The sequence below is a fragment of the Ursus americanus genome, chromosome 15, assembly GCF_024610735.1.
Source record: "Ursus americanus isolate L20-20 chromosome 15, mUrsAme1.1.p, whole genome shotgun sequence".
NCBI lineage: Eukaryota > Metazoa > Chordata > Mammalia > Carnivora > Ursidae > Ursus > Ursus americanus.
This window is the reverse complement of record NC_142141.1, coordinates 51,614,516-51,627,514: the sequence shown is the minus strand read 5'-3', so window position 1 is coordinate 51,627,514 and position 12,999 is coordinate 51,614,516. Positions and strand designations below refer to the sequence as shown.

Below are 12,999 nucleotides of genomic sequence, written 5' to 3'. Positions count from 1 at the left end.
CCAGACAGGGTGTGGGGCCAGGGTGCTGTGTGGAGCTGTGAAGCAGGAGACGGGCTGGGCTGCCCCACTGCCCCTTCTCCAGCTCTCGGCAGCTTTGGGGGAGATTGCCCCGGGGCCCAGGAGGGGATGCACATGGTCCGTTGAATGTCGCATGTTACACGCTCCCTGCAAGGGACACAAAAAGGCACCTGTGGGGGCAAAGTGAAGGGAAAACAGCAAAGAAAAACAGCTGGGCAGGACAGAGTGTGAGAAAATGACCAAGAAATGCAATAAGAAAAAAATCCCTACTAATCCATTATCAAGTTTCCCCGAATTGGGCCCACACTATTAATTCCAACAAGTCCACACAAGAAGGTCAAGCCAAAAAGGTGAGGGACGTCTGTAAATGGGGGGTGTGATTGTCAGGAACTAGTGGTGTGTCTCCTGCCTGGCTGGAGGAAGTCTGACTTTCCCACAGGGTGGGGAGGACTTCAGAGTATCAGGCAATCTAATGGCCTTTTCATGAATTAATCAAATGAGAACAATAACTTTTAAACCCAAATCTAATCATACTCGTTGCAAGCCAATAAAAAGAGGAGGGCGAGGAGGAGGGCATTTACTTGTAGACTTGGGTGATTAAATCCCCAGCCAGCAAAATATTTCTGAAGACCCCATGGAGAGACAATGCAAACAAAAAACCCCACAGAATCACTGCCTAGAGTAATTGCCTTGATTAAATTTACTGGGGTAAGTTGAATAACTACCCCTTAAAACACAATTAGGTAAATTGATATCACTGTAAGCTGTTTCACAGCAATCAAATTACGCTCTTCTCAGAAAAGAGAATAGCTCACTCTCAAAGTGAAAAATCTAATTTAGAACTTATGACTCAATTTACAATGTTCCTAAAGGGTGCTATCGTGATGGCCCGTGCACCTCGTGAGTGTCCCAGAAACGACCAGTGTTCAAGGCTGTCTTCCATCTTACACTTCTGCAAGAGTTGATCTTCTAGCCACACCCACACCCTGCAAAGCCACGGTGCTCTTCTTCTTCTTCTTCTTTTTAAATATTTTATTTATTTATTTGACACACAGAGAGAGAGAACAAGCAGGGGGAGAAGCAGGCTCCCAGCTAAGCAGGGAGCCCAACATGGGGCTCGATCCCAGGATCATGACCCGAGCTGAAGGCAGACGCTTAACCATTAAGCCACCCAGGCGCCCCGCCACCGTGCTCTTCTAAAACTCTGTCTGCAGCTTAACGTCCAAGACGACACGGACAGGCGTACCTCAGAAAAATCGCAGGTTCGGTTCCAGACCCTCACAATAAAGTGATTCAAACGGATTTTTTAGTTTCCCAGGGCATACGGAAGTTAGGTTTACACTATTCTGTCATCTACTAAGTGTACAATACCTAAAAAACAATGGACATACCTTAATTAAAAACACTTTATTGCTAAAAAAAAAAAAAATGCACGCCATCGGGGCAGCCATGGGTGGCTCAGATGGGTAAGCATCTGCCTTCAGCTCAGGTCATGATCTCTGGGTCCTAGGATTGAGCCCCATGTCAGGCTCCTGGCTCAGCGGGAAGTCTGCTTCTCCCTCTCCCTCTGCCTCTCACCCTGCTCATGCTCTGTTTCGAATAAATAAAATCTTTAAAAAAGAATGCTAGCCATCATCTGAGCTTTCAATGAATCATAATTGCTGATCGCAGCTCACCATAACAAATACAATAATGAAAAAGTTTAAAATATTGCAACAATTACCAAAATGTGACACAGAGACATAAAGTGAGCAAAGGATGGAAAAAATGTCATCAACAGTCTTGCTCAAGTACGACTGTCACAAACCTTCAATCTGTAAAAAAGCAAACAACAAACAAGCAAAGGCAGTATCTGCAAAGCTCCGAAAAGCAAAGCGCGATAAGACAGCGTCCGCCTAGAACGAACTTTCAGGGCAAGCGCTGACCAGCCCAGGCGTTGTCCTGCACAGGCCCCAACTATGCATAGTTTTCAGCAAAGTGTGCTAGCGTGTCTCTTGCACATTTCTTTTTCCATCTGCAAATACTTCACAGCGAGTAGAGCATGAGTTATAAATCAAATGGGAACATTTTGGTCCTCTCTATTCCCTGGGCCAACCTACAGTAGTTTAACTTTGAGTGTGGAATGGAATTTTAAGTTCACAGTGAAACTGTCTCCCTGGCCAAAAAAACAAAAACCAAAAACAGCTCAGTGCTTGTGCAAGAGTCTCAGAGACTGAATGAAATCAGAGAACCTGCCCTTCGGTGCTCTTACAAAAAAACACACTATTATCTCCTACCTACCCAGAGTCCCCGAGGTCCCACTTTAGGATTTTAGAGACACTTGGCTCTGCGTGGCTTCTGACACTACACAGGACTTCAAAATGGTTTTCTGATGCACTTGAGAATCATTTTGCGGCCGTCAGCACCACCCCCGGCCACGCTCAAGGTGAAATGGTTGTAGGAAGGAAGGGCACAGAGCGAGGAGAACGGAAGAGCTTTGGAAGGCCAAAGAAAAGTGTTCCAGCTTCACCTAATAAAGGTCTCCTCCTTTTCTCTCTGCTCCCTCTACGATCCTGGGACCGGTGGTACAGAGAGGGTCTGAGAGTTTTCCAGCTCGCACTGTAGGCACCCACGACGCCAAGGCAGTTCTCAGGATGCCCGCTACTCCCTTGCTGCTCAAATGTGATTCATGAGCCAGCAACACCAACATCACCGGGAGCTTATGAGAAATGCAGACTTCTCAGGCCCCAGCCCAGACCTGCCAATCAGAATCTGCACCTGAGCAAGACCCCCAGGTGATTCACATAATGTTAGAGACGCACAGCTCTCAAACCAGGGCAGACTAATAGTTTCATAATAGTTTTGTTCCTCCAAGAGGTCACATTTTCCCAACAAAAATGTCACTGGAATGGTTTTTAAAAATGCAGAAAAATGGACAGCTTTTCTCAGTTATCATTTGACCTCAAACATGGTGTTTTTTTTATTGTGGTAAAATGTACAAAAGAACAAAAAAAGGTACCACTTCAACCATTTAAGTGTTCAATTCAGTGGCATTAAAGAACATGGACGTTGTCCTACTACCATCACCACCGTCCACTTTCAGAAATGTTCCAGAACTGAAACTCTGTACCCATTAAACAATAACTCTTCATTCTCCCTCCCCCTGCCCCTACCTCTGATTTCTTCACACCCGTTAATAAACTGAATTTAAAGTAGCCAATACCTTGAAAAGTTACCATAGACAGGCTTGACGAGGATAAGGCTGTGTTCTGTATCTTTGACCCTGATTCCTTCAAGAATCTGTCCCTGCCCAGTTAGAGTTGCCGTTCCTGTCCTGGGGACCAGAACCTGTTCATGAACTTCTCCTAATCCTTGGTGAATACACCTGCAGGTTCCACAGTGAACTTGTGATGTGAGGAGAGGAAGGTCAGGAAGGAAAGACACTGGAGTCCCCTGGCCATGGTCCGTTCTTGATCCAAGTCTGAATCCAGTTCTTCCCATCTTGTCTCACTCTTCTTGCTTAAACCCTGTAATTCCTACACACATCCCCAAGCTAACTATACTTGGGAATGACAGAGAGGACAACATAAGACCAAGTATTTGATGACCAACAGAAGACAAGAAATCAAAGTTGAGAGTTGCTTTCACGTTTAAGTGCATGTTATTCTGGTTTAGTTGTTTCAAAGCCCACAGTCCCTTAATACTGTCAGCAGTGAACACAAGTACTGGCCTGACCACCCCATGCCACCACCGCTCACTGAGCTCTTCATTAGCTGGCACTGAAAATGGCTTCACGTGGCCCAGAGTGAAGACCTTGTGTCATCAACAGCAGCACTAGAGGGCTGGAGTTGCCGTGTTAGCCTCTCCTGAGCACAGTGTGGTTAGATGGGAATAGAAAGCATCTTAGAACCTCAAGGGACACCACGTGAAGTGAAATAACCCAAACACACACACACACACACACACACACAGAAAAGACAAATACTGTGTATGCGTGATTTCTCCTCTCACACCAAGTATCTAAGGTAATCAAAATCACAGACAGAGGGTAGAAGGTGGTTACCAAGAACTGGGAGAGGAGAGATAGGGAATCGGTTGGTGGCCACGGAGTCTCAGTATTGTGAGATGAAAAAGTTCTAGAGCTCTCTTGCACAACAATATGAAGATACTTAACGCTACTTACGTATATACTTAAAAATGGTTACGTTTAACGTTATGTGTTTTTTACCACAATTTTTTTAAAAGAGGGGGAAGTTAAAAAGAAAAAAGAATTATCTTTGGGATTAAAACACAAGTCAATAAAAAAAAGAAAATTCCGCCCCCGATCTATTTTACAACCCTTTCAGGAATAGAGTTACATCGAGTCAGATACACTGTTTAAATATGGTTTTCCTTTTCTGACATCATTGTGAAAAGTATGTACAGAGCCTAAACGGACATGAATTCTCATCTGGGTCAAGTGGGAAGGGAGGACGGGCAGCATAAAGGCAACACAAATGCTGACAAACCTACACGGGAACGTACACACTTGAGCCTGACAAAAGTCACTTAGCCTGTCCTCAGTTTGCACACCATACCGCACAGCCCAAGAATCTGGTGAGGAGGAAACCAGGCTGGGCAGTAGCGCCAGCATCCACGCCGGCAATGACCATCGGACTCATGATCTAGGTGCCCCCCACCCCCGCAACCTCTGTCAACCAAACCCCCCAGACAAATGCTGATCAACTACTCCAGACCCTCAGGGGACAAAGAAACCGAGAAATTGCAAGACAGCCCGGCAACATCACTGTTTATTAAGCCACGAAATGAGACAGGTACCACCAAGTGGACTCTCCCTGCTAAGAGGTTTTGATAACCACTAGCCCATCTGCCTTAAACTACTGGACACTGACCCTGACGGTTTTGTTCTCAGCAAAACTTGCAAACCAGATTCAGAAACCGTGAGTTTTAAATACTGGCGAAGGACATCCTTCTCTCTTCAAGTCTTAAATTTTGCTATATGCCTCTGAAAAAGGGATCCATTCGTAACATTAAGATTAGTTTCCTTAATAAAATGGAGACACCAGCCCTCTTTTACAATCGCGCAAAGATAAATAACCAGTGAGCTAGTTTCTGGATTCACCTGTTTTTCACTGATACAGCTTGTAGGTTACACTCATGAACAGGGGACCGGAAGCAGTGACGGACGCCCCCTCCTGAGGGAACCTCCTCATGTGATGAACAAGGCCGACAGGGAAGCTCAGGTGAGGCGGGGTAGACCACACTGTTCTTACGGGAACGTCACCGCCCACATTCCCACCTGCAGACCCGGATTTCCAACACTCTAGGAAATGCAAGAATTTTAAGGGAAAGTCGTAAGAAAGCCAATATGCAAATATCAGTAATTCTGAAGGTTTTCCTCGAATTGCTTGCACCCTATACGTCTGTTTCTTTGACGAGATTCCCAGGAACCAGCCAAGTGCAGCGTTCTTCTGTCCCGTCCCGGTTGGAACACTTCGTACGTTCCATTTGGAGAATTTTATTGCATCTCTCACACACTTGAGGTGTACGTTCTACATTCTTTTCTGGATTTGGTTTTCCTCACTTAGAAAACACATTTAGGGTACTGGGGGGGGGGGGGAGCGGGCACCCATGCGCTCCTGCAGGACAACCTCTGGAAGCAGAACATGGGTGTTGGGAAGCTGCAGACGTGCGCTCACCTGACCATAGTCTGTCCGGAAGACCACGACGCCCTCTGCACAGGAATTGACAGTACTTGGAAAATGCTGGCCATTTTCTCTCAGCCAGACCCGTGTCCCCTGTAAACAAAACAAAGAGGGTTTAACTAGGAGTTTGGGTTGCGTCTCGTAGCAAATCACCACTCTCAAAAATCACTGACTATTACATTCCTGTAAGAAAAAAAAACAACTTTTTAAAAACCAAATGTTTTTCTCAGACAAGAATGACTCTTCAGAAAGCGTCAGGCACAGCCTTCAGTAGAGACAAGCGTGACTGAGTGTGTCCCACCAGAGAACACGGAAAAGGGGGTGAGGAAATACCAGGCCCCGTGTTGCTGACATGCAAGTGGTTTATGCAGATGACCTCGTTTCACTCACAAAGGCCCTTGAGACAGGCACTGTTATTACCGGCTTTACAGAGGGAGACCTGAAGGCCTAGAGACAGAGTAACTCACCCAGCACCACAAGACAGACAGAACTTGACCCCAGGCAGTTGGGTTCCAGAAACAAGTTTAACCAGGTCCCTACATTGCTCCACTCTGCGTTGAAAACTCATTGGGATCTGCTGGCGCCCCTCTTCCCAGCTCCAAGCCCCACGCGCATGCCCGCCTGAATGGCATTCGAACAGTCTGACTTCCAAATCCATGTGTCAAATCAACTCCCAAAGAGAAGGATGGAAGTTTTAGAAAAGATCAGAACCCAACACACCGGTGTGAAGTTTGCTAGGATTCCGCCAAACTACCCAACACACGCCAGTGGTCTGTAGCCCGACACAGAAATGTCCAGATCCTATTGTTTTCACCTGGGGCCTATTTTTTGGCGTTCATTTTATTGCCATTTTTTATGTCTCCACTGGACAAATGAAACAAGCATACTATTTACCTTTCCAACGATGAACTTCCTCTTCCTTTAATTTCACAACATGAAAACCACTTGTTTCCAAGAACAAGTGATAAAAGTTTGAAGAAATCACTGGGTGTTCACTGGTCAAATTATAAAGAATTATCTGTGTGATGTATGCCCGCGTGATGGAATGTAACACTGAGCTTTAATTTCTCATCAAGTTATTTCTACTTTGCTCAATTTCATCAATCCCAACAAAAATGACACTCTTTTTTTTTTTTTTAATAATGATTTTTTAATTATATTATGTTAGTCACCATACAGTACATCCCCGGTTTTCGATGTAAGGCTCGATGATTCATTAGTTGTGTATAACACCCAGTGCACCATGCAATACGTGCCCTCCTTACTACCCATCACCGGTCTATCCCATTCCCCCACCCCCCTCCCCTCTGTAGCCCTCAGTTTGTTTCTCATAGTCCATAGTCTCTCATGTTTCATTCCCCCTTCTGATTACCCCCCCTTTCTTTATCCCTTTCTTCCCCTACTGATCATTCTAGTCAAAAATGACACTCTTAACAAGCACATCCTTACGATGCCGTGTGTTCATGTGGAAATACGATACCTAAGTTATCACTTGAAGTGGCACTTACAAGGAACTTTTTCTAGAACTTTCAACCTCCTTTTCTTGGCCTAATTTGTGTTGATTTCAAATGTTCAGTGAAATATTTAAAATATATTGATTATAGTATATTCAACCTGCCGTTTAAGGGGCGACTACTAGTCTCTCAACACAGAGTTGGCAGGGATAAAGAAGTAAACTCATCACTTTATGGTTTTGGGGTTTTTTGGGGTTTTTTTTTGTACAGGATTTTATTTTATTTTTTTGAGAGAGAGCATTGGCAGGGGGAGGGGAAGAGGGAGAGAGAGAATCTTAAGCAGGCTCCACGCCCACTGTGTAGCCCAATGCGGGACTCAATCTCACAACCCTGAGATCATGACCTGAGCCGAAATCAAGAGTCGGATGCTTAACTGACTGACACACGCGGGCACCCCCACTTTATGCTACTTTAAATTGTGTTTATCAATAGCAAAAATAGTAGCTAACTTCCAGTAATGGAGTGCCCATGATGTGTCATGGTCATGTGCTAAGAGACTCGAGGACACTGGATTTAATACTAACCCTCATAAGATAGGAATCTCGCCTCCAGGAGGAAACTGAAGCTCGGAGCCCAAGTCCTTGCTTGCCATCACACAGCTGGCGACTGAGCCATGTCTCACATCCCTCTGACTCCACGCTCGGTCTACATATCATACTATTTGTCTCCTTGAAGTAATTCATAAATGAATGAATCAATGAATAATTAGAATATAACACACACAGGTCATTTCAAGTGGCCAGTTATCACATACATAACCATCTGTCCTCTTACTCTGCCAGGAGGGAAAATTTAAGAAGATACAAAAATCTGACTTGGGGCCCCTGGCTGGCTCAGTCAGCAGAGCAGGCAGCCCTTGATGTCGGGGTTATAAGTTCGAGTCCCACGTTGGGTATAGAGATTACTTAAAAATTATTAAAAAAAAAAAATCTTTAAAACAAAATCTGACTTAAAAATTACTCCTTTTTTGCCAATGATGACCTTGTTTACACCAGCCAGGAACTAGAACTTTTGCTGTCACCACCCTTAGTCCGGCTCCCAAGTCAACATTGAGTCTGGTCAAAGTGTTTGGGGCCAGCTCTCCTGTTCCCTGTGACTGGCTCTCCCAGCATGGCCTGTTATAACCCTACAGAAGCCCTCCCCATGGGCATTCCCTTTCTCCTTATTATGCAGGTTTTAAGGTATTAACTCCGTACTTCAACCCTCCCTCCAAAGAGGGGTTGAAATCCTCCACAATCATATGCAGCATCAAAAATGAATAGGAAGTATTTCTCTATAAATCCAGAAGCCTGCCTTATTTAAAGAACACACTGAACATCAAGAGGGGTGAGGCCCCCTCTGGAGTCAGTCCCGTGCCTCCGATGGGGAGTTCAGGCTGAGACACAGGTAACACCAAGAATTCCACTTCCAACTGCCTGTCAGTCCTGATTTATTAGAAAACAGCTGCTTCCAAAAAGAACATTTACTTCTGCCATCCTCTAGGACTGTTCTCTCACATATCACTCCACACCAAAACTACATCATCTGTAATGATCTAGAAAAAGCCTTCCAAGTGCCTGAACTATTTTTATTTATTTAAGTGATCTCTACACCCAATGCGGGGCTTGAACTGATAACCCTGAGATCAAGCCAGGCTCCCCATTTCTTTTTTTTTTTAATGTTTTTTTATTATATTATGTTAGTCACCATACAGTACATCCCTTGTTTCCAATGTAAAGCTCGATGCTTCATTAGTTACGTATAACACCCAGTTCACCAGGCAATACGTGCCCCCCTTACTACCCATCACCAGTCTATCCCATTCCCCCACCCCCTCCCCTCTGAAGCCCTCAAGGTTCCCCATTTCTATCCTCTTTTTAATATACACATTAGAGACTGCAACATATTAAAGCTCTGAAAAATACCTACACACACACACACACACACACACACACACACAGACTCACTCAAATGGAAACTTTCAAAGATCTAGAAGGTGAGAACTTTTACTCGTCAGGTAAAATCATGAAATAATCATTCACCGTGGTCCTGTCTTCCAAATCCTAAGTCCAAAGCCTTGTTTGCTAGGACCATCACCTGCACTATTTTTATCAAAATTTCATGTTTCCCATTTATTAAAATTATCTATTTAGTAAGAATCAAATATTTTATTACAAGACACTGATGAATTAATGTACATCGTCACGAGGACTAACATAAGCCTCCTGACTTCCAGAAGCTACACAGCATGCAGTTTCTTTCCCTTGAGTTCTGTTGTGCTGTTTTCTACCTTCTGCGAAGGTACCATGAAGCCTTTGTTGACCCAGTCCGACACGATCAAACACACGGTTCAACTTCCTCAGTCCAAAGGTCTTTTTCAATAGGTGTGAACCGCTGCTGATAAGCGAGTTCTAGGAAATCCGCCCGACTGCAAATCTCAAGCCTGTTGGCCAGCTCCACCAGGCCTACAGCCGCGTCTTCCACCGGTAGGAAGGGAAATGCATTCGAAACACTCCCTTTGGGTGCCTGGGTGGCTCAGGTCATGATCCTGGAGTCCTGGGATGGAGTCCCCATATTGGGCTCTCTGCTCGGCGGGGAGTCTGCTTCTCCCTCTAACCCTCTCCCCCTAACCCTCTCCCCTCCCATGTTCTCTCTCTCTCATTCTCTCTCAAATAAAAATCTTTTAAAAAACCCAACACTCCCTTTGTTCCTCAAAAAAGCTGAAACAGGAAATTTTCATGAAATCAGAACTACAGAGTAAAACTGAAGTGGATATTTTTACGTAGATTGTTCTTGGTGGGTTTTCTGAGCCCCCAAACGTTCTACCTCCATTCTATTCGGTTAGAACACATATGCCCAGGTCCAGAAAAGAGGCCACCCACAGGCCCTTGGAAATGAAGTCACAAGCAGACATTTACCAGACCATCCAAGTTTGCATGGGGAAGAAAAATTTGCCCACCATATGCAAGACATTATATTCTGTCATTGTTAAATAAGGCTGATAATTCAACGCACAATACAGGCAACCTAGCATATGGAGAAAGCTCACAACTTGAGTTTAAAAACGTCTTTGTAAGTTTGATCATAACATACACATGTTATTAAAACTTGGACAAGTTTTCATCCTAATCTCTGAGATGGATATGTGTGAAATTTAACAGCTAAGAACTTTCCTGCACATAATCACCAGTAACAGTCTTACGATACAAAGCCCTCACACAAAAGCTCCCATCCCCTTTGATCTGGAGCAGTCCTGTAAGATGGGATAGTATGACTTGCCTCCCCATCTCTAAAAGTGAGGTTCACAGGGGTTCCACTTTCCATACCAACAAATGACTTCCTGGATATAATAAAAAAAATACAGACTGTACTAAGTGTTAGTGAGGATGTAAAATGGTACATCCGCTTTAGAACACAGTTTGGCAGTTTCTTAAACAGCTCAACACAATCTTACCATGGGTTCCCACAATTCAACTCTTAGAGATCCTACCTCCGCAAAAGAAATGTTTCAAGAAGTCCTGCATGCGAGGGCGCTGGGTGGTTCAGTTGGTTAAGCACCGGCCTTCGGTTCAGGTCATGATCTCAGAGTCCTGGGATCACTTCCTGTTCAGTGGGGAGTCTGCTTCTCCCTTTGGCCGCCACGCCCCCCCCCCCCCCCCCCCGTCATGTTGTCTCTCTCTAATAAATAAATAAAATCTTTAAAAAAAAAAAAAGTCTTGCCTGCAAATATTTGGAGCTGCACCATTAACAGCAAAATACTAAAAATTATTCAAATGACCATTAATGGTATAGAGACACATAAAATGTAATAAATCCATACAATGGAACTCTTCCAAATCATTAAAAAAAAAGTTGATTTCCAAACCTACATACTTCTCGATTGTACACACACATTCTTAACCATTCTGTGTTGGGAAAAACCCAATCATGTCTCTATAACTGGGCAACGAGAGATCAAGAAACATACACAGACACACGCACGCATAAACAATCAGGGTATGGGCCGAGCGGAAACTGAAGATCTGTGTTGAATTCCAGTCCCTGCTCTCCACTAATGTCAACGAGGGGCTGAGAGACCACACGGGAGACTTGCCCAAACTAATCCAAAGATGAGACTGTGGCAGATTGTATCATTGTCTCACGGTGCTTAATTATTAGCCCCTCACCCTGGAAGATACTCATAAATCCCCAGCCAACTGCTGACCTCCTCCCTGGGCAAGGAATTTTATCTGGCTCTTTCTCACCACCATGGCAACATGAAGCAGCCTGAAATTTTTACCTCCTGGCCCTTTCCACACAATGTTTGCTGATCCCTCCTTGAAGGTAAAGAAGATAAAATCACCAGCATAGATTTCAATCTACTTTTAAAAAGTGCTGTGTTTCCCTTCTGATTTTAAAAATGATTTTCTCTTTTGAACTTTGAAAAAAAAAATTTAAGTTTAAAAATAAGGTAGGGAAACAACCCTAAAAAGAGATAATGATGATGGGCTTTAAATACCATGCTGTGTGGCATGTTCTAATTACAGATTCACAGAAAAGAGAACATTCTTTACCCAAACACACAACCCAGCCTCAGACCCAGAACAGAGCACCAGACCTACTTTTCCTACTTGGCCTGTGTTAATAAGTACCGCGGTTTAGGATTCTCTAACCACCTACATGATAAAGTCACAATTTGTTTGGAAATGTGATTTTTTTTTTTTCTTAAAGACAAAAGGATCAAATAAGTCTGTAATGGCTACATTAACAGGGCTCTTTAAATCTGTAGTAGGGGTGCCTGGCTAGCTCAACTGGTAAAGCATGCAACGCTTGATCTCAGGGTCGTGAGTTCAAGCCTCACGATGGATACAAAGCTCAGTTAAAAAAAAAAAAAGCATTAAAATTAATTAAATCCGTAATAAATTCAGCAACCAAAGGAAAGTTCTCCTCTTCTACACGGAATGACTTCTAACCTGGCATCGTCTAAGACATCTAATACAGAAGGCTGTGGCAGGGTCTGGCGGACCCTGTTCCTGATCATATTGAATTCTAGAAACTGGATGCAGATAGTACAGTATGAAGGATTTAAATAGCACCTTTTCTCCATTTTTTTAAATCGAGATATAATTGACAGGTAACATTATAATAGTGTCAGGTGTACATGACTCAACACTCACACGTATTGTGAAACGATCACCACAATAAGTCTAGCTAATATCCGTCAGCACCCACAGTTACGATGTTTTTTCTTGGTATGAGAACTTTTAAGATCTCTCTTAGCAGCTTTCAAATATACAATACGGTATTAATAACTATGGTCACCATGTGTACACTACATTCCCAGGACTTATTTATAACTGGAAGTTGGTACCTTTTGACCCCCTTTACCTACTTCTCCCATCTCCCCCCCACCACCCCGTGCAAACTACTGATCCGTTCTCTGTACAAGTTCTTTTTTGGGGGTGGGGGTGCGGGGGTAGGGAGGTTAGCTTGCACGTATAAATGAGATCTCTCCTGTTTTATAGTCCTTTTTTTTTTTCTGTTGGAAGTAGAATCACCTTTTCAACATATTTTTTTAAGTTCTGATTATTCAAATCCACCTTAAAAGGCACCTGACTTTTACAACACACAAAACCCTAAAGCTGGTTTCTCAACCTGGTATTAGTGACATTTTGGTCGAGGAAATTATTTATTGGGGGGGGGGGGACAGTCTTAGTTGAGAACCACAAAGCTAGAGTGATACAAAGTCCTACAGCCGTAGCCAAATTAGAGTTTTCAAAACCACTCATTGTCAGCGACCTCGTTAATAGAAAGCAGACTCCATT

The 12,999-nt window shown here is 43.8% G+C and overlaps 1 protein-coding gene across 3 annotated transcripts in view; it reads right to left on the bottom strand.

The window, feature by feature from the left end:
* Positions 1–12,999, bottom strand: part of MYO10 (myosin X) — a 206,828-nt gene that overhangs the window by 157,454 nt on the left and 36,375 nt on the right. For 2 of the 3 annotated variants that reach the window (XM_087867966.1, XM_087867967.1), the window contains one exon: positions 5,697–5,795. In XM_087867966.1, the coding sequence (XP_087724092.1) occupies positions 5,697–5,795 (99 nt within the window). Of the gene's footprint in view, positions 1–5,119; positions 5,623–5,696; positions 5,796–12,999 lie in introns of those variants that run through there. The other variant, XM_087867968.1, reaches the window with a different exon arrangement.